General features: G+C 45.6%; 2 protein-coding genes across 3 annotated transcripts in view; both read left to right on the top strand.

The window, feature by feature from the left end:
* LOC129326936 (zinc finger protein 420-like) overlaps positions 1 to 21,882 on the top strand; it is a 36,858-nt gene extending 14,976 nt beyond the window's left edge. The window contains exon 7 of the mRNA XM_054975271.1: positions 20,246 to 21,882. Coding sequence (XP_054831246.1) covers positions 20,246 to 21,246 — 1,001 coding nt within the window. The 3' untranslated portion in view covers positions 21,247 to 21,882. The remainder of the gene's footprint in view (positions 1 to 20,245) is intronic.
* LOC129328510 (neurotrophin receptor-interacting factor homolog) lies at positions 8,474 to 15,497 on the top strand. 2 transcript variants are annotated; one of them, XM_054977619.1, is made up of 6 exons: positions 8,474 to 8,554; positions 10,433 to 10,911; positions 11,086 to 11,134; positions 14,091 to 14,170; positions 14,677 to 14,803; positions 14,887 to 15,497. In XM_054977619.1, the coding sequence occupies exons 2-6, from the start codon at positions 10,498 to 10,500 to the stop codon at positions 14,934 to 14,936; spliced, it is 720 nt and encodes a 239-aa protein (XP_054833594.1). In that variant the 5' UTR covers positions 8,474 to 8,554; positions 10,433 to 10,497; the 3' UTR covers positions 14,937 to 15,497. The 2 variants fall into 2 exon arrangements, with proteins under 2 accessions (XP_054833594.1, XP_054833595.1); XM_054977620.1 differs by having other exon boundaries at positions 14,677 to 14,951.

Below are 21,882 nucleotides of genomic sequence, written 5' to 3'. Positions count from 1 at the left end.
CCATCAATGTATCCATACAGAGGAGAAACCCTATAAATGTGTGGACTGTGGAAAGTGCTTTGCTTAGAATATAGATCTTACTATCCATCGACGTACCCATACCGGAGAGAAACCATATAAATGTACGGACTGTGGAAAATGTTTTGCTCAGTGTGTGCAGCTTACTGTCCATCAACGTATCCACACAGGGGAAAAGCCATATAAATGTGTGCACTGTGGAAAGAACTTTGTTAGGAGTACGTTGCCTACTGACCATAGGGGGATCCACACAGGGGAGAAAGCATATAAATGTGTGGACTGTGGAAAGAGCTTTGCTCAGAATACGCATCTTGTTTTACATCAATATATCCATACTGGAGAAAAAACATAAAAATGGGTGGACTGTAAAAATGTTTTGCTCAAAGTGTGCAGCTTACTGTCCATCGACGTATCCATACAGAGGAGAAACCCTATAAATGTGTGGACTAGGGATGTGCAGCAAAAAAAATTCGGTTTTCCCACTTTGTAATTTACGAAGCAGGGAAAAGAGTCGGAATTAAGCAATTTCTGAAGTGGCAAGCCACTTTGGAAATTGCTTATTGGCCCACTTCAATATGCTCCGTAAAGATTCGGAGCACATGGAAGCTTCCTGCCCCGACAGTTTCAGCTTGCTGGGTCGCTTCTTTCTCCTTCACCCGATGGAGGGGAGATGGGGAAATTTCCTCGTCTCCCCTCCATTGGGTGAAGAGGAAAGGGCAGCCCAGCAAGTTTAAACTTGCCACGCTGCAACTCATTCAACCAATGGACGGGAGATGGGGAAATTTCCCCATCTTCCCTCCATCAGGTGAAAAAGGCAGCGGCGCCCAGGGCTCATTTCGAGGGGGAACACACAGGAACGCAGTTCCGGCAGTTCCCCAAAGAGGTCACATGTCAGGTGGCCCCACCCACCTGACTCTCGGCCATTTTGGCCTGGATTGGGGCCAAAATGGCCTGGATCGAGCCTCTGATGGGTGGTGGATCACTCTCCTGCTCATCAGCAGCCCGATCCTGACAATTTTGGGCCCCTTTTTCAGCCATTTTCAGCCCCTTTTTGCCATTTTAGGCCCAATTTTGGCCCTGAATAGCCAGGATTGGGTCCAAAACAGCCAGAATAGGTGATGTCAGGGGGTGTGGCATATGCAAATCAGTTATACTAATGACACACTTTCGGTGATGGCAAGAGATGTGACATATGCTAATGAGTTCCTCCAGCTCTTTTTCTACGAAATGACCCCTGGTGGCGCCCAGCAAGTTTCAGCTTGCTTGGTCACTGTTTTCTCCTTCAGCCAATGGAGGGGAGATGGGGAAATTTCCCCGTCCCCCCTCCATTGGGTGAAAGAGGCAGTGGAGCCCAGCAAGTTTAAATTTGCCGCACTGCAACACATTCAGTCAATGGACCGGAGATGGGGAAATTTCCCCGTCTCCCCTCCATCGGATGAAAGAGTTGCAGCGCAGCAAGTTTCAGCTTGCTGGGTCTCTCTATTCTCCTTCATTGGATGAGGCGAAAGAGGCAGCGGCGCCCAGCAAGTTTAAACTTGCCGCGCTGCAACTCATTCCCCATCTCCCCTTCATTGGATGAAAGAGGCAGCGGAACTCAGCAAGTTTCAGCTTGCTGAGTCTTTTCTCCTTCATCCGATGGAAGGGAGATGGGGTAATTTCCCTGTCTCCCCTCCTTCAAGTGAAATGCCCCTCTCTGTGCTGCTGTGTAGCGGCATGGAAAGGGACATTTGAACTTCTGAAGGCTGCACTCAGCCGCTTGTCGGGGAAACCCCTGAGAAACAGCTGATCAGGGGTTTAAATGTCCCTCTCCCTGCTGCTGTTCAGCAGCAGGGAGAGGGGCATTTTAACCCCTTAATCCGAAGCTTCCCAAAGCTATACAAATAGCTTCGGGAATCTTTGATTCGGGGTTTCTGAAATGGCCTCAGCACGCTGGGTCCGTTTCGGAAACCCCAAATCTTTACAAATCAGGTGGGATTGGGGTACTTTTGCCTAATCCAAAACTCGAATCACATACCCCTAGTGTGGATGGTGGAAAGTGCTTTGCTCAAAATAAAGACCTTACTATCCATCGTCGTATCCATACTGGTGAGAAACCATATAAATGTATGGACTGTGGAAAATGTTTTGCTCAGAGCACGCAGCGTACTTGTCCATACCAGGGGGAAAATACTTTAATGTGCCGACTGTGGAAAGTAGTTTGTACAGTGTGCAGCTTATTGTCTGTTAACTGGCCTTCTATGACCAAGTTAAGCCTGCCTGCGAGAGAGAATCTTTTACTAGTTTGGTCTAGGAAGGTACTTCTGAGGAGAAGGAAAGAAACCAAACAGCCAGTTCGTAAGGTTATAAAATTTATTCAGACTAAGCCTCTTCAAAAAACATAATAAAGAGCTTTAAGAAACCCAATTATAACATGTGGAAAAATGTGAATTACTTAGAGTAAAAATCTAGGCCTCAGTTTATTTCTATTAATAAAAGGCCAGCAGAAGTAAATGTAGCAGTACTTCAAAAATATATTGTCATAGCATAGCATAACAGCAATACATGTAGCATGTTGTCATAGCATAGCAAGGTATCTCGCCTATCCAAAAGGTCAGTATTGAAGAGAGAGAGTTTCACCTTTTCCTTCTGGACAGCATACCTGCAAAATGATCAAGTGGAGAGGAAAGTCGTTCCCTTCTTACCTCCGTCGTGTTTCTCATGTCCATCTTTATACGCTTTTGGGCACATCTGCCCACCTCTCCCAGCCAATCAGATCTCCTGGATTCTGTCTCATTTTTGGCAGGTAAAGTCCCATATTTGCAAAGTTTGCAAAATAACTCGTTGACCTTTTCAGGACTTTCCCTGTTCTGGGATTGAGGCTATATTTCTTTTCTTTGGATCACTTTGACCTATCTCGAAATTTGCTGTTAGTGCTCATATTATGACAACTCATCTCAAATTGATCAATATAAATACTTTGGCGTTGATTTGACCTCTTCCTTGAGCCAACCATGCCCCCTCACAACATCCTGAACAATGCTTCATTGCAACATCCTACTTTAAATGGCTTTGTGAATAACATCCTATCATTATTCATATAACTACTATCTACTATATTACTATCTTGGTAGCTTATAGGTAAGTATGAATATACCTTTATATGCATATATGGTTACTGTATGATTCTATATTGATATATATGTGTGTAAATGAATGGTAGCACTTATAACTTGTGTTAGTGAACATGACTTCATAACTAATTGATTCCTTTAACTTTAAGTGAAGTTGAATAGCATGCAAAAGAACTGGATACTGGAACTGGATACTCGAATAGCCTGCAAAGGAACTGGATACAACCATCGAACTGGATACTCTCCATAATTTTGTCTGTTAATTAAGTATGAATCTTTAAAAATTGCATAGAGGGGGAAAACAAACTATTTAAAATTGTCCTCGTTTTCTCTCAATCCAATCCCCTCCACCACCATTTAGGGTCTCTCAATGTAGAGGTCTGTTTTTTAAAGAATCATGAGTTGAGTGGTCAAAGTTCTTCCAGGCTACCCGCCAAAAAGTTATAAGAAGCTGTTTTACAGAAATGAATATTCTTGTACAGGCTAAGTTTTGGTACTTTATTTGACAAAGTGGTAGTGCCATATAAAGGGAGTAATTCTCTTAAATAGCGCAGTCCTGTTTCCCTCCAGGTTTCTTCCTATGCTTATTATTCTTCAGTAAGAGGGATGTATCATGCTATTTCACTCCAATGGTCACCCTTAATTCCTCCACTACAACCCAAAAGTGTAGGGGCGATCCAATCGATCCCACACCACAAAGTGGGGATAATCCAATACATTCCAATGAATCCCGACAGGATGCTAGCTTTTTGCCTGTTCTGTGACCACTTTCTCAGGAGATAATGCCATTCATGTATCCAGCCAGCTATATTCTCGACCGAGTTCCTTTCATCAGTCAATGAGCTGGTGGCAGTGCCTGCTCCCTCTTCAACCAGGAGGAGGCCATGTGGCAATGTCCACACCCCCTTCACCCAGCTAGGATCAGGAGCAGAGCAGGTAGAAATGCCTGCTGCTGCCTTTGCCTGTCAGGATCAGGCAAGGCTCAGGAGGCAATGCTCGCTCCTCCCTTCACTCAGCAGGGAGCAGGTGGCAATGCCCACCCCCTTCACCCTGCTGAGATCAGGCTTGGAATAGGCGGCAATGCCTGCCCCCCCCTTTACTCAGCTGTAATCAGGCACAGAGCAGGAAGCAATGCCCATTTCCCTGTCACCCAGCTGAGGTCAGGAGTGGAGGAAATGACAATTCCCGCCCACCACCATCACCCAGTTGGGATCAGGAGTGGAGCAGGTGGCAATGCCCACCCGCCACCTTCACCTGGCTGGGATCAGGCGCAGAGCAGGAGGAAATGCCTGCTCCCTCTTCACCTGACTGGGATCAGGAGTGGAGCAGGTGGCAATGCCTACTCCCTCTTCAACCAGGTGGGATCAGGAGGAAGCCATGTGGCAATGTCCACCTCCCTTCACCTGGCCTGTATCAGGTGTGGAGCAGGTAGCAATACCCGCATCCCCTTCACCCAGCTGGGATCAGGAGTGGAGCAGGTAGCAATACCTGCCACCGCCTTTGCCTGCCAGGATCAGGCGTGGCACAGGAGGCAATGCTCGCTCCTCCCTTCACTCAGCAGGGAGCAGATGGCAATGCCCACCCCCTTCACCCCGCTGAGATCAGACTTGGAACAGGCAGCAATGCTTGCCTCCCCCTTTACCCAGCTGTAATCAGGCGCAGAGCAGGAAGCAATGCCCATTCCCCCTCCCCCCAGCTGAGGTCAGGAGTGGAGGAAATGATGATTCCTGCCCACCACCATCACCCAGTTGGGATCACGAGTGGAGCAGGTGGCAATGCCCGCTCCCTTTTCAACCGGGAGGGATCAGGAGGAGGCCATGTGGCAATGTCCGCCTCCCTTCACTCGTCCTGTATCAGGTGTGGAGCAGGTGGCAATGCCCACCACTCTTCACTCGGCCTGGATCAGTCATGGAGGAGTAGGCAATGTCTGCCCACCCTACCCTTTCTACAGCCTGTTGCATTTTGTTCCCATAACGGGTTTTGTTGCTAGTAAATTGTATAAAGATACAGTATCAAATGGGCATAGCATAGCATCCATTGAAAGCCAAACAGTTTCAAACCCCTCTTTTCCTGGAAAGGAAATAGTATATGCTGTTGGGGGTGCAGGGGCCTGCATGTAAAAATCCTGAGGACCCCTACCTTAGAACCACATTCTTACACCCTGGTGGGCTGTGAAGTGGTGGGTGGGTGACTTTTGTGGTGTGATCTGTGGCTAAGGACATGATATGATGCTGAATTTGTGGGCACCCCATGTTTTTGCGCTGTCACAACACCCCAAAGAAATGGGTGCATGACTGTTATGGTGTTGCCTATATTCTAAGAAATGAGCTGCAAAGTAACAGTGATTTTATTTCAATTCACAAATGCCCCCTCTGGCAGGGCCAAGCCAGAAGTGGGTTCTTTTTGCTTTCTGGAGAGTCCACCGAAGGGTTAAAGGGAAGGAGCCTCCATTCCTAGAGATGCCAGAGATACAGTCACTTCCTACTCCATGTCCCATGTGTTCTCCTTTATGTTACTAGTGTTTGTTGTGTTTGTTATGTTACTAGTGTTGATGGGCGAATGGGGTGGAGGCAGAGCCTGAGGACTTCTTGCAAAAGAGGTGAGTCATGCAACAACACCTCCTTCGCAAAAGGCCTCCCTGCTGTTGCCTTTATTAACTAGAGGGCTCCATTGATCCAAAGGGCTTTTCTCCTTGCTCCCTGGAAGCTCCTCTTCTGTAGAGGCAGTGCTGAGTCTTCCCAGAATGAGGCAGGCATTTTCTCTGGGGCCTGCTGCAGCCTGCAACTCTAGCAAAGAAGCCTCTTTTTCAGCATCTGTTTATTTGATTTTATTTATGTCATTCATAGTCTGCCTCTCTCTCTGAGACTTTAGGTGGATTGCACATTGTAAGCCAATACGTTCAATGGCTAGGACATTCAATAAACAATAGAATAGTAATTTGACAAAGAAATCCAATACAGAATTGAAACAATGCTGAAACAAAACATAAGTGAATTGAAATGATATATTAACAATGCAGAGCAACTATTCAATAATTACGTAATAATTGCAGCAAAACGCAGTATGCAGTAGTATAATCAACAACCCCTGTCACTTTATGCGACGGCCAAGAGAGCGGGAGCTTGCTTGACGTCTCCAAACAGGCAGTTCAGTAAGTTGGGGACCACCACAGAGAATCTGCGCATGCTTGATTTTGCCCATTTTCAGGGTGGCTCCTGCAGAAGCCCCTGTTCAGATCAGCAAAGCTGCCTTGCTTGAGCATAATGGGAGAGGCAGACTCATCATTCTTTTTATAAGCCTGGTGTGGCTGTAGTGCAGTGGTGTTCCCACAGGGCCTTCCTGTTTCTTCTTGCAGTTCATAGAATCCTAGAATTGGAAGGGGCCTCTGAGAGACCATCTAGCCCAACCCCCTGCCCAATGTAGGAACAGCCTAAAGATTCCCCAACAAGGATTCTTCCAGCTGCTCCTTGAAGACTGCCAAGGAGGGGGAACCCACCACATCTCCAGCCAGCCAGGTCCACTGCTGGATTAGTCTTAACATGAAGAAGTTCTTCCGAGTGTCCAGCCGGTAACTGTCCTCCTGTAGTTTACACCCCTTGTTTCAAGTCTTATTCTCTGTTGTCAAGAGGAACAGCTCCCTTCCCTCTCCTAAGCGACAGCCTTTTAAATACTTCAAGAGAGCACACAAACCGAACGTTCTCTGGTTCCTCAGTCTTTCCTCGCAGGGCTTGGTCTCCAGGCCTGTCAGGTTCCGCCATAGTAGCGGAAGAGCTCGGGGCATGAGTATCCGTGGGTACTTACTTTGTTATGGCTTACTGATGGTACAATTCAGCACAACTTTTCCTTTTGCACGTATCTGCTGTCTTCTGGTTGACTTCTGCAGCCTGGCACACTTCAGTTGCCTTTGCCGATGTAAATCTTTGGCATCCAGAAATCGCCTCTCCACTCGAATCGATGGACACCTGGGACAATCCGGTCCTTTCTGAACGAATCAGACTTGGGTTTCTCAGATCAGCCACAGAACTCTTAAAGATCTCTGCCGGGTTTTGCTTTCCTGTACGACAAAGATACTTGTTTCTTCAGACAGTTTTTATGTTGCCGCTCCAGACAACCTGACTGAGGTGGCTTAAAAAGCACTTTGCAATGAAAACATAAAAGGTTAGAAGTAATTAATAAAAATCCAGCATAACAAACCCAGCCAGAGTAGCAAAAATATATCCATGAATGACAATGAATAACACAAATATATGAAGGAATAACTCTTTCTAGATGGAAAGCCCCATATCAAGATAGTATCTAAATACCAATTTTGGAGAGATTGGAAACCACTCAGTAGGTTGGGGCCCTGCAGGGTTCCAAATTAGGGTCCCCTTCCTCTTCTCTGGCTCCTCCGCAGCTCCACTGGCTTCCCCGGAAAAGTCAAACTGCTGTTGAAATGTTGTCCAGTATGATCAGAGAAACACTGCATATCTGGGATTGGAAGTTGCTCTGTTCTGAGTCTGGGCTACTATTTCTGACTTCACAACAACCAGTTTGCAAATATGCACCTCACTCCTGGTATCATGTAATGTTCTCGGGCTTCTTTATGCTGCAGGAATCTGTAATCTGTAGTTTAGCTTTGCTTTTATTAAGTAGAGCAGAGTCTTTCTGCTTCTTATGTTGAAGCTCCTCTTCACGTGCTCTGTCCAGCTTCTTCTTTACAAACATCTTTGATTCTGGGGTGTTCCATGAACTTTTGTGAGTCACGGGTCACGTCTTTAAACACATGCTCTTACACACACACACACACACACACACACACACATTTCCAGCAGTCTTCTCTTTGCAAGAGGTCAGAGATCAGGTACTTGTCTTTACCGAAGAATCTGGCAGAGGAGGAAGTTTTTCTGCTGATCCAGCTGTGGGCAGTCTGGAGACGAAGGGAGGATGAAGAGCAGAAAAGAACTGTAGAAAAGAGTCCAGTAGCACCTTTAAGACTAACCAACTTTACTGTAGCATAAGCTTTTGAGAATCACAGTTCTCTTCATCATGCATCTGAAGAAGAGAACTGTGATTCTTAAAAGCTTATGCTACTGGATTCTTTTCTATTTTGCTACTACAGACTAACATGGCTAACTCCTCTGAAAAGAACTGTGGGAAGGAAACATGCAGAAGTGGTTGTGTGCTGCAAACAGAATAAAAAATATATTGTTGAAGGCTTTCACGGCAGGGCAAAGTTAGAAATGGGTGTTTTTTTGCTTTCAGGAGAGTCCATCAAAGGGTTAAAGGGAAAGAGACTCTATTCCTAGAGAGGCCCAAAGGGGGGGGGGCAACTGACCTGGGACAGTCACTTCCTTTCCAGTGTCCCAGTTGCGTGTTGAGCGAGGCCAGTGTGTCATTGGACGAAGGGGAGATGAGGCAGGGCCTGAGGACTTTTTGCAAAAGAGGTAAGTACTGTAAAAATATCTCCTTTGCAAAAGGCTTTGGGGATGATTAACCAGAGGGCTTCATTCATCCAAAGGGCTGTTCTGCGTGCTCTCTGGAAGCTCCTCGTCACCAGAGGTGGAGCTGAGTTCTTCCTGGATTAAGGCATGCACTCCTTCTGCTGTATTTTCTCTGCATCCTGCTCTTCTAGTAAAGAGGCCTCTCTTTCGGCATCGATCTTATTTTATTTATGTCATTTATAGTCCATGTTTCTCACTGAGACTCGAGGGGGATCACATATTATGAGCCAATATGCTCAACTGCTGGGACAATCAAGAAACAATGCAAACATGTTCATCAACATGGAAGCTGCACATCAACATCTGATAGACAAAACCCAGTAGAATAGTCTATAGTCCCAGCCCATTTCATGAACACCTCTCTGAGCCCTTTCTTCCAGCACAGGCCAATAGCTTGAGGGGAGAGCCCTCCTAAATAATTCAGTTTTGCATACTTTGCAGAAAGCCAGGAGGGGGGAGCTTTCCTGATCTCCTCAGGTAGGCCATTCTACAATAAGGGGCCACCCCAGAGAATGCACCTGTACAGGTGCTGTTGATTTTGCTCATTTTCAAGGTGGCACCTGCAGTTCTGATGACTGAAGCTGTCATAGTGTGGGGTAGATAGAGATGCAGCCTCAACATTTTTTTTTCATAAATCGGGTGTTGCTTTAGTGCAGTCATGTTCCCACACGTCTTTCCTGTTTTTTATTGCAGTTCTGGAATAGCAAACTTGCATTTTAGGAGGGTTCCCCTCTTCACTCTACTCTGGCTTACTGAAGGGACAATTCTACCAACAGACTACGCACAACTATTCCTTGGCAGCAAATCCATCTTCTGGGTGACGTCTGCAACCTGGCACGCTTCAGTTGTCATTGTAACTCACTTTGGCTTCTAGAAATCCACCCCTCCTCTTGAATTCGTGGACGTCCGGGGCAACCTGATCCCTTCTGAATGAGTCACCAAGCCCTGCAAAGTCACGTCTCGGATTTGGGTTTCCCAAATCAGAAACCGAACTTTGAAATATCTCTGCCTGGCTTTGCTTTTCCGTAGGACAAATATATTTGTTTCTTTAGGCAGTTTTTATGCTGCCCCTCCCAACAACCTGACTGAGGTAGCTTACAAAGCGCATTATAATGAAGACATGAAAGATTAAAAGTGTTTAATTAAAAATCCAGCATAATAAACCCAACCAGAGTATACACGCGTAGATCCTTGAATGAAAATGAATAACACCTTTGAGACTGAAAGCCCCCTCTCATGGTATTGTTCAACAATCAATTCCTTACTTTTAATGGTATCCTTCAAAAACCTAATTTTTACTTGGCATATGAAGCTCTTTCTATTTGTTATCATATTGAGAGTTCTTGTTTGTGCACTTAGTGGAAAGATATGAAACAAATCAGCGGGTTCAGGCCCCCTTCCTCTTCTCCAGCTCCTCCACAGCTTCCATGAACTGCAGTTGAAATCTCCAGTTTTCTTTTGCATGATGAGAGAGATCCAGCATCTCTGGGATGAGAAGTTGCTTCACTCTGCTTCTGTTTCAATCTTTCTAACTTCACAACAACCACTTTGCAAATATGCACCCCGCTCCTGGTACCATGTAATGTTCTCATGCTTCTTTATGCTGCTGGAATCTTTATAGTTTAGCCATGCTTTGACTTAGCAGAGCACAGCCTTCCCGTTTGCTGTGTGGAAGCTCTTCTCCACGTGCTCCATTCAGCTTCTTCTTGATGAGCTCCTTTGATTGTGGGTTGTTCCGTGAGCTTTTGTAACTCACAGGTCACCTCTTTAGATACAGGTGTCTGGATATATATATTGCCAGCAAATGCCTTCTCTTTACAGCAGGTTATAGTTTGGGTGATCCGCTGGTGCTGTGCTGGTGGAGGCTGTCTTGAGAGGACGGAAGGATGACCGGAGAGCTGGACTCAGTCGGTCCAGAAGCAAGGAAAGGTCCAGATGCCACCGAGGCTGGGAGCAGAAGGGAACCGTGGGAAGGCACCATGCAGAGCAGCCTGGGAGAGGATTTTCCCCCTTCGGATGTGCAGCGCCAGCAATTCAGGCACTTCCGCTACCAGGAGGCCGAAGGGCCCCGAGAGGCTTGCAGCCGACTGCACCGTCTTTGCCACCAGTGGCTGAAGCCAGAAAGGCACAGCAAGAAGGAGATCCTGGACCTGGTGGTCTTGGAGCAATTCCTGGCTGTCCTGCCCCTCGAGATGGAGAGCTGGGTCAGGGAATGTGGGCCAGAGACCAGTTCCCAGGCGGTGGCCCTGGCAGAAGGCTTCCTCCTGAGCCAGGCAGATGCCAAGAATCAGGAGCCGCAGGTGAGAGGGATTCATCTGGGTATTATCTGGGGCACAAGATACAATCAACGATACCCTCAGAATCCATATGGATTGCTCCAACTTTTTAGACCCCCCCCCACACACACCCCGTACCTTATCCCTGTTCCTTTTCTTAACAGTCCCCCCTTTCTGGGATCCCCCTTTCTGTTTCAGGTGCAGGAAAAGTTCGTGCAGGATCGTTACCACGGTGTGGCATTTCTTGGTAAGATCAAAAGGGCTGTTGTACCCACTGGCTATCCTCCTTGAGAGTAGGTGGGCTGCTGTTGCACACATGCCCCACATCTAGTATTGGAAAGATGCGCTACTCCAATTTCTCAGTGCAGAACTATTCATTTGGGAAAGTAAAAGCCTAGAATCGGTTTAAAGTCAGCACAAGATAATTGGAAGAAAAGTGGTTCATGCCATACCCTATCTCCAAATTTATTTTATGCGTGCAAGGGTAATATGGTTAACCAGTAAGGCAACTACTTTTATTTATTTTATTTAGTTAGTTTTTATCTGCTTTTCTCACTGAGCAAAATACAGTATGATCAACACTCAGGACATTCAGTGAACACATGTAATAGGAGATGGTAGCAGAAGATTTGAAAACAAGCATAAAGCCAGACACAGAGATGAACACTTTCTGAACCAAAGCATAACCAATTAACATGACACCTTTTGGAACTTGGAAATTGCTGAGTAGCTGAATATGTGTATCAGCAGACAGTACCCAATAGCATGGTCTGTAGTCCCTGTCTTGTGTCTCTCTGAGCTATTTCTTATGACAAAGCCCCACAATCTGAGTAGAAAGCCCTCCTGAAGAATTCAGTCTTGTATCATTTGTGGAAAGCCAGAAGAGCGGGGGTTTTCCTGGCCTCCTCAGGCAAGCCATTCTACACGGTCGGGGCCACCACAGAGAAAGCCTATGTGTGGGCAGCTGTTGATTTACCCCAACTGCAGGGAGGTATCTGCAAAAGGCCCCGTTCAGGTGAATGAATCTGCCCTGAATGTGATAATCATGATAATCATGATGACTTGGAACTGAGCCTGGTGACGGATGGGAAGCCAATGGAGGGGCTGCAGAATGGGAGGGATGTGCAAGCTCCCTCTAGCTCCTGGAAGTAAATGCTGGCAGCATTCTGCACCAACTGGAGTCTCCGAGTTGCCTCTTCCTGTGCAGAGTGCATTCGTCCAGTCTCAGTGTTACCGTGGCATGAATCCAGGTGGCCAGATCAGCCGTGTCAAGGCCACCTTCCAGGCTAGTCTGAGATGGGAGAAGGCCTTTTTTTGCAGCTGCATTTACCTGCTTCTCTACCAGTAGAGCAGGATCCAGTATAAGTCCTAGCTGTTCTTAACTGAGTCAGCCAAGGGTCAAATGAACTCCGTCAAAGTGTGGAAGTCCAATGTTCTTCAAGATCTCTGCTTTTCCAGCCAGCATCACTTCTGTCTTGTCTGGGTTCAATTTCAATTTGTTTCCTTTCGTCCAGGAGACCACAGCTGTCAAGCAGCAACTCAGTGCCTCTATTGCATCACCAGGAGATTCGGATAGTGATATATAAAGCTGGGGGTAATCTGCATATTGAAGGCATCCAAATCCACAGCTATGAATGATTTCTCCTAAAGGTTTTATACAGAGGTTGAATAAATGGGGGTTAAGATTGTGCCTTGTGTCACCCCCTGGTTTGTGGTTGGGGAGAAAGGAAAATTGTAGAGATTTATAGTTTAACCATGATAATGTTAGATCCAAAGGAGTTAGTTATGTTAGTCTGCAGTAGCAAAAGAGCAAAGAGTCCAGTAGCACCTTTAAGACTAACCAACTTTATTGTACCATGAGCTTTCGAGAGCCACAGCTCTCTTCATCAGATGTAGATGCATGATAATGCTGTAAGTGAGAATCTACTAAATGGGAGAAAAATGATGAAAACATTTCCAGACCTCACCTCTGGTGTCTGCAGTAGGGGCATTGAGAACAAAGCTGCCTCCAAACTCAAAAAATGTGAATTGATGTTAAAAAACAGGCAAGATGGTGCATTGGGCCAAGAAGAGGAACAAAATTAGAGACCTTGAAGAGATCTTGCGGCATAGTAACTTAGGCTGGTTGCTATGGGGAACATTAATGACCAGGCAGAGGCTAACTTGTTGGGAGCTGTTCAGGGTTTCATGGCCTCCGTGACAACCACAGCCCGACTCAGGTAATAACAGGCCCCACTTCCTGCGCAGGGCAGACTCTCAATGGGGTGTTTTGTTCTGGGTGATCTGAGGGTGGGGGGACTGAAGCAGACCCCCTTGTTGTGGACAGATCACTACTGGTTTACAGGGATTTAAAGACTGCACAGGGGTGCGGGATCGATTAAGATGATCTGCTCCCGTAGCTTCATGGATCCATCTTGTTTTCACATGGCACGGGGGTGGGGGATTTTCAATCTGAGGATGTGGACAGAATTCGTGGAGGTTTGAGGCCTACCATCTGCTTGTATGACCCTTCCCTTCTGGCTAATTAAATCTGCTGGGGGGGGGCAGGTTGCCTGGGCATGAGAGGGACTTCATGGCTCCTTGAGTCGGGGGCGGGGTGTCCCCATCCTCAAAACAGGCTGGGCTGCCCCCACTTCTAAAGAAGCCTGCCCTGGTCCCAGGAGACCTCGCTCCACCAGTCTCAAATGGTCCGTTCTTGGCCAAGGTGACTGGGAGGGGGGGGCTGGACAGTCTCAGGCTTTCCGGGATGAGGCCAATTATTTAGATCCTTTCCAAACTGGTTTAGACCTGATCTTTGGACTGGAAAAGCCCTGGTCACCCTGGTGGATGACCTTATCCGGGAGGTGGACGGGGCTGCTTTTTTCCATATGTGCCCGTCTTGCCACGTACCAAGAGATGCTGGGGTGTGGCAACTGCGATTCCGTTGGGTTTAGGACTGCCTGTCCCTTGAATTTCAGAGTTCTTCCTTCTTAAGTCTGTGGATTCTGTTCCACTGGAGAAACAGGCCTACATTGGTGTATGGTAACTGTGGCAAGACTGGATTTTGCAAACATCTGGAATCAAAATATAATCCTGAATAAGGATGCACGTGTAGTTGTGAGCATGAGCCAAGAGAGGGAGAATTTTTTCCCCATGCAAGAAACTGAAATGCTAAAGACTTGAAATGTTTAGAATGTCTTCCAATTACGTTTTGAACCTTTCAGGCGGTGCCTTAAAACCGACGATATATTCTTTGTCGACTCTTTGTAGCAGAGAGAAAACGGCTTCCGTTCTGCAAGATCGAGTAAGTGTGGAACTGCCAATAACAACAACAACAACAACAACATTCAGTTTATATACCGCCCTTCAGGGCAACTTAACACCCACTCAGCCATTTACAAATTACGTCATTATCCCCACAACAAACACCCTGTGAGGTGGGTGGGGCTGAGAGAGCTGTGACTGCCCCAGGGTCACCCAGTTGGTTTCAAGTGGAGGAGTGGGGAGTCAAACCCGGTTCTCCTGATTAGAGTCCCACTGCTCGTAACCACTACACCAAACTGGCTCTCAATCATGACCGTGGGTGAATGCCTGCACCACCCACCCCTTCCTAGCCCACAGAGAACTTCGCTGTCTCTTTCCCTTGGCTGCTTGGCGTACTCTCCACCAGATGGAAAAGGAAAAGGTTGGATGGAAGGTTGAATCCTGCATACAAACATCTAATTGTTGCCCTTTTGGATTGCCTTTAGAAGGGGAAGAACGGTCCCATTATCTGAGAGGAGAGAGGGGTTTCTTTTGTGTTCTTTTCAGGGTCCGGTGACCTTCGAGGAGGTGTCTGTTCATTTCACCGAGGAGGAGTGGGCTCTGCTGGATTCGGACCAAAGAAGCCTTCACAAGGAAGTCATGGAGGCCAATCGTCAGGCTGTGGCCTCTCTGGGTAAGGCTCCCCTTTCCCTTTATTCACTGTGGCTGAAGGCAGAAATGGCTGCTTCTAGGAAGGACTCTCTGGGGCTCTTCCAGTAGAGACTGTCAGTTGGCGAGAGAGGCTTCAGAAGACTGGAGGCAGGTAAGGGTTGTCCCCATCTTCGAAGAAGGGGGGAAAGGAGGACCCGGGTAAGTACTAACTTGTCAGCTTGACATCCATGCCTGGAAAGGTTTTAGAACAAATGACTAAGCAGTCAGTCCTTGTGCACTTAGAAGACTGTGATGACTAAGAATGGCCTTCAGGGATAGGGTCAGGAGGACCTCCGAAAGAGACTGGTAACATCTGCAAGACGATCCAGCGCCTTAGCAGCAAAAAAGAGTGGGAGTTTCCAGGCCCCCCCCCCCACTTCATGGATGCAGGAGGAAGGAGGCCTACAAAGAGCGCTGCTCACTCTCAAACCCTCCTCCCTTTAGTTACCAGCAGCCGTCTTTCTTACACGAGGCACGAAGATTAATCTTTTAGATTTGGATAGCTGAGCATTATTATTTTTGTCTGAGCTAAGTCTCCATGCCAAAACTTCTAAAAGGAACCAGTACTTTTTGTTGAGAGCTGAATAAATGGTAGTTCTTTGTATTTTCCCTATGCGCTCGTATCAAAAAGAGCAATTCATTTCCCCAAGGTTATAAGGGGAATGACCCTTGTTCCTATAAACCTGCTAAATGGAGAAATGCTAACCTCAATCCAATAACCCAATTGATAGCGAGCTGAATCAAAACATATTGTAATAATTCTCCTACTCTTCAAAGAGGACAAGATAGCAAAGTTCACTCCTCTGTCAACTCAGGACGTTACATCCTTCCCGCACGCTAGGATTAACACTTAACATGTTCTGATTATAGACTTCAAACACCAGAAGAGACCTCTGTCTTCTCCCAAGTACTATGGCTCTTCCATCAGAGCCCCCTTATTTTCTCACTGCATACAGAAATCCCACTACACCTAATCTAGCCAGAATTAACGCAAGGTGCCCAATTAGAACTGAGGCACCCACTTATTGTCTGTATTAATGAACCTCATTTACATCAAAGATAGGAAACTTTAGTATAAGAGGAACACCAAGAACAGACGTGAGAACATGAATAAATGGAAAAAGATAAAAATCTCATCGTACGACAGACATCATTTGATAAAAACATTTATTCTACCTAGAATAATATTTGTCATGAGAGCTATACCTATTAAAATTCATGAAAACATAATTAAGCAATGGCAGTTCATACTAAATTCTTTTTTTGTGGGATCACAAGAAACCCCAGATTTCCTTTAAAATTCTGAGATTAAAAAATCATCACGGAGGACTTAATTTCCCTGATCTATCATTATACAACAAAGCAATCAGACTTTCCAATCTCCTCTCGCTTTGGCACTCAAACGAAACAACAGAGTGGACTTCGACTTGCAATAAGTTACCACCCCAATGGAAAATACAAGAAATAATTTGGAACCCACCTACTAAATGACCTAAAGGAATAAAAAATAATACCTTCCTTGATGCGATCCTACATATTTGGGATAGCACCAGAACTAAATTAATACCAGACATGTTGAGGCACTCTCCTATTTCTGTACAAAACATATCAATAGACACTAAAACTCAAATAGCAAAAACACTGAAAACTACTGATATTATCACGTTAAAATATATAGCAACGAAGGACGGTCTCATAAGCAAAATCGAGATGGAACAAAAATTTCAAAGCTCAATTCCACGGTTCTTATATCTGCAATTACAAGCTGTCATCCAACAAATAAACATAAGAAAGGTTATGAATGCAACTCAGACAAGCTTTGAGCAATTCATGAATGCTAAAAAATATCAAAAAAGGGCATGATTTCAAAAATATATGGCCTGCTATTGTTCTCTAATATCCCTAACAATTTTAGTTATCAAACTAAATGGCATAAAGATCTTAATGAAGTACTGACATTAGACAACTGGGAAAAAGTATGGGCATCAAAATTAAATAAATCCTCAACTATATTAACTAAAATACAAAGCTATAAAATTATACACAGGTGGTACCTAACACCCAAAAAAATCTCCTTAATTTATTCTTCAGCATCGCCCTCTTGTTGGAAGAAATGCAATAATGAGGGTAATTTTGCTCACTGTTGGTGGGGAATGTCCCTTGATATCTCGATTTTGGTCAGAAATACTGAATATTATTAAGGAAATAACAGGGTACAGTGTCCCTATGTCGCCAAAAGTAATCTTCTTGGGACTGTGGGATCAGACATCAATCCCAAATGTTAGAAGAGACCTTATCAACTCTCTCCTGGTGGCAGCTAGGAGTGCAGTAGCAACCAAATGGAAAGACCGATCTCTACCTACTACAGAACTTTGGTTTACAAAAATCTGGAACCATTTGATAATGGAAAAAATAACTGACAATCTACATCAGATGGAATATCAATCTTCGGGATCAAACTTCTGGGAAAAATGGATCCCATTTTACGAATTCATAGAAGCAAGAGATCTGCAACCTCCCTCTTCACACCGCTCATTGTTGATGTATTAAAGCTGAAGCACTGTGTTAATATTTGTAAATGCAATGTATTATATTGGTTTGTTGTTTGATTATTGTTACAGTTCTAAAATTGAATAAAAATATTTTTTTAAAAAAGAACAGACGTGAGAACAGCTCTCTCTCTCTCTCGCCTTACTCTCGTGTGCTCTTATTTTGTAACAGCCTGTTCTCCTTTCATATCCTTCTGAACTGCACATCTTGTTGAGTCCTGTGTCACTCTGCTGCAACCACAGACTCTTTCAGCTGAGAGCTCCTTCTATGCCCACTGCCCTCCTTTCTTTTCAGAACCCTTTTCTCTGGGAAGCTCCATCCATACCATTGAAGGGAGTGGAAGGAGCATTACATCCGCCCTTGCTACATTCCAATGGATGGAGCATCAGTTCCACCCCTGCTATGAGACAGGCAGTATGATCTCTCTGTCCCTCTCTCTCTTTTTCTGCACCCACTTCTAAATATGATCTAGGATATTCAGAAATAATAGCCTCTGCTGACATTAAATTTACAGATTGTTGTGGAAGAACTAAAGTCTAAGTGTCTGTTCTGTACTTTTAGTTGTGGTTAGGACCTTTAGGTACCACAGAACAGAGAACATTTGCATGAGTTTATCAAATTCCTCAGTGCTTTGTAAATGAACCACTTCATTCATTACTCACTAGTGACTCCCCCACCATCCAAATCGTGGACCCTGGTAGACACTTGGCTGTAAAGATTCTGGTATGTACCCTAGTGGTGCTGGTTTGCACTCTGGATGTGCTCCCGTGGACGCCTCTTGGAGCTGGAGGACAGACGTGCGAGACCCATTTGGCTAACAGGTGGAAGACACACATTCAGAAGGTCCCAAGTTCAGTCCTTAGCTTCTCCATGTAGCTCTCATTGCAACAGTGAATGGACAGGCACCCACAATATCAATCGAGTGCCCACACAGACGTTTTCCATACCACATTTTCTGTACCTACAATTCCCCACCACATTTTTAAAGAAACAATCAGGAACAGGTATATTGTTATCATGTTATGACATATGGAAGGCCCCAAGCTACTATTACAGCTTTTTTACCAAAACATTCCAAGAGTATCTGTATGCATGCATGGAGGGAGCCCATGGCAGGCAGCCAGAAAGCATGAAGAATCTCATGCTTTATGAACTTGTCTTTTTTTCCTGACAACCCATATGATAAAAGTGGCACCACATGTAGAGCTGGCCACATGGAGGTTTTCTTGGACAACTTTCTTGCATCCTACTACATAAAAGGTGAGCTGTATTGGCAACAACTCACCTTTTGTTCTTGCAAAGCCTCAGGCGGCCAGAAGACCCGACACTCCCACACTGCTCTTCCCAGCCCAATCAGGCCGAGCCGCCAGCAGAGGCAAGAATGCCTGGCCTTCCCTCCCCCTGCCCCAATCAGAGCACTGCATTGGGGGCAATATCCAGCCCAGTTGCCTTGCCCTCCACCAGCCCTGATTGGGGAGCTGCAGAGGCGGCAATGACCAGCCTGCCTGTCCTCTTTCTAGAGCCCGTTGTATTTTTTCTCACAATGCGCTTTGTTGCTAATCAACTATAACACGCAAACACTAAAGATTGTGGTACCATTTCTACTTGCATTTTATTTTTATTGGTATCCCCTTTTTTCCCCAATGGGGACTCAACAATGCTCTCTTTCCTCCTCCATTTTATCCCACAACAGCTCTGTAAGGACGGATAGGCTCAGAAAGTGACTAACCAAAGGTAAGCTTCCATGGGAGAGTGGAGGATTTGTCCAGTAGTTCACACCTATATACATTGGAGTACTCTGTTCAATTTCGGCCACCGCAGGTTGACAAGATAGTACATGTCCAAAGGACAAACATGGTGAGGGGTCTGGAGACCAAGTCTTGTGAGGAAAGGCTGAAGGAGCGTTGTATGCTTAGCCTGGAGGGGAGGCGACTGAGAGGTGATATGACAGCCTTCTTCACATATTTGAAGGGCTTTCCCATAGAGGACGGAGTGGAATTGTTTTCTCCTGCCCAAGAGGTTTGGTCCAGAAAGAACAGGATAAAAGTACAGCAAAAGAGTTTTCAGCTAAACATTAGAAAGAATTTCCTAATGGAGCAGTCGCTCAGTGGAACAGACTTCCTTGGAAAGTGGTGGGCTCTCCTTTCTTGGAGGTATTTAAGTAGAGACTAAATGGTCATCTTACAGCTATGATGATTCTCTGACTTAAAATGACTGTACAGAGATCAGGAGAGGGAGGACGTGAAGGGATGAGCTGGTCTTAGGATCTCGTGGCCCTTTCTTATGTGACCAGTGTAATGTCGATCGCCTGTCGAATCAGGAAGGAATTTTCCTCCATGCCAGATTGGCTAGGGATCCTGGAGGGTTTTTTCCCTTCCTTTGGGCAGAGAGCAGGAATCACTGGGGGAGGTGAAGGGGAAGATATACTTCCTGCACTTTGAAGGGAGCTAAACTAGATGACCCCAGGGTGCATTTCAGCTCTTGTCTTTTATGTTTATACTACATAAAAACTCAAAGCCAATTAAAAGGTACCAGAATTTGTCATGGCTTTCAGTGATAGCTGGTCTGCCTGAATCAAGAGCACAATGGCATTTTTTCCTTGCCCTGCTTTTGCTCTAAGGTCTTACCACTTTTCTCCTCATTCTAGATGCTAATGGTCCCCAGAAAAACCCTGAGGGAGAACCCCAAGAGCTCCCATTGGAAGGGAAACAGACGAGAAGAAGCAATGGAACAAAACAGAAGAGGAAGAATGAAACCTCTGCTTCTCAGGATGCTGAATGCCAGAACATCCTGCCATACTGTGGAAGAATCAGTTGCCCCATTTGTGGAAAAACATTCTTTTATGATTCAAAGTTTGATACACACTGGATAAAACACACAGGAGATAAACCATATAAATGCTTGGAGTGTGGGAAGAGCTTTGCTCGGAGTTCAGAGCTTACTATCCATCAACGTATCCACACAGGAGAGAAACCATATAAATGCTTGGAGTGTGGGAAGAGCTTTGCTCAGAGTGCAAACTTTATTGTTCATAAACGAATCCACACAGGAGAGAAACCCTATAAATGTATTGACTGCGGAAAGAGCTTTACTCGGAATGCATATCTTAGTTTACATCAACGTGTCCATACTGGAAAAAAGCCATATGAATGTGTGGATTGTGGAAAGTGCTATACTCAGAATACAGGGCTTACTGTCCATCAACGTAGCCACACAGGGGAAAAGCCATATAAATGTTTGGACTGTGGAAAGAGCTTTGCTCGGAGTACAGAGCTTACTGATCATAGGCATATCCACACAGGGGAGAAACCATATAAATGTATGGACTGCGGGAAAAGCTTTTCTCGGAATACACATCTTGTTTTTCATCAACGTATTCATACCGGGGAGAAACCGCATAAATGTATGGAATGCGGAAAGAGTTTTGCTCAGAGTACATATCTTACTTTACATCAGCGTATCCATACCAGAGAGAAACCATATAAATGTACGGACTGTGGAAAATGCTTTGCTCGGAGTGCAACCCTTACAGTCCATCGACGTATCCATACAGGGGAGAAACCCTACAAATGTGTGTACTGTGGAAAGAGCTTTGCTCAGAATATAGATCTTACTGGCCATCAACGTATCCACACAGGGGAGAAGCCATATAAATGTATAGACTGTGGAAAGAACTTTGCTCGGAGTAAAGAACTTACTGTCCATCGACGAATACATACAGGGGAGAAAACAAATAAATGTGTGGACTGCGGTAAGAGCTTTGCTCGGAGGAAAGACTTTACTTCCCATCAACGTAACTATACAGGGGAGAAACCATATAAATGTGCAGATTGTGGAATGAGCTTTGCTCAGATGGCAACTCTCTCTGTCCATTGACGAATTCATACTGGTGAAAAAGCATATAAATGTGTGTACTGTGGAAAGAGCTTTGCTCAGAGTGCATACCTTATTATCCATCAACGTATCCATTAGGGGTGTGCACCCGGAAAAGACCCGGGTTTCCTGCTTTGGGTTTACCTGAAGTGAGAAAATGATCTGTAATAACCTGAAACCCAAAGCAGCAAGCTGCTTCAGGATTGTGGTATTTAAATTGCCTCAGTATGCTCCATAAAGATTTGGAGCACACTGAAGGGAGGAGGAAAGCTTCAGCTGGCCTGGGGGATTCCCCTGCAGGCCAGCTGGAGTTTAAATGGACTTTTCCTATCCCTTTGTAAGCAACAGGAGAAGAGTCCTTTCAGCGCTCCTGCTGGTCCAGACGGGGGGATCCCATCCACGGGCCAGCTTTGCAAGCAACAGGGAAAGGGCCCTTTTGGCACTCCAGCTGGTTCAGCTGCCTGGTAGGGAAGTCCCTGCCAGACAGCTGATGCCACAGTTTAAATGTCCCTTTTTCTGCTGCTTTGAAGCAGCAGGGAAAGGGGTGCTTAAACCCCACCAGCTTGCATCAGCTTGCATGGTGGTGAAGTCCTTGCCAGACAGCTGATGCCGCGGTTTAAATGTCCCTTTTCCTGCCAC

The sequence above is a fragment of the Eublepharis macularius genome, chromosome 4 (assembly GCF_028583425.1).
Source record: "Eublepharis macularius isolate TG4126 chromosome 4, MPM_Emac_v1.0, whole genome shotgun sequence".
Taxonomy (NCBI): domain Eukaryota; kingdom Metazoa; phylum Chordata; class Lepidosauria; order Squamata; family Eublepharidae; genus Eublepharis; species Eublepharis macularius.
This window is presented reverse-complemented; position numbering and strand designations above follow the sequence as displayed.

What these genes read in the sequence shown, in the direction of transcription:
- LOC129328510 (XM_054977620.1), top strand. Translation starts at nt 10,498, where the DNA reads ATGACCGGAGAGCTGGACTCAGTCGGTCCAGAAGCAAGGAAAGGTCCA. An exon ending in CCAAGAATCAGGAGCCGCAG is followed by an intron (nt 10,912 to 11,085) that starts GTGAGAGGGATT and finishes TTTCTGTTTCAG; the next exon opens with GTGCAGGAAAAGTTCGTGCA. An exon ending in CCACGGTGTGGCATTTCTTG is followed by an intron (nt 11,135 to 14,090) that starts GTAAGATCAAAA and finishes TGAACCTTTCAG; the next exon opens with GCGGTGCCTTAAAACCGACG.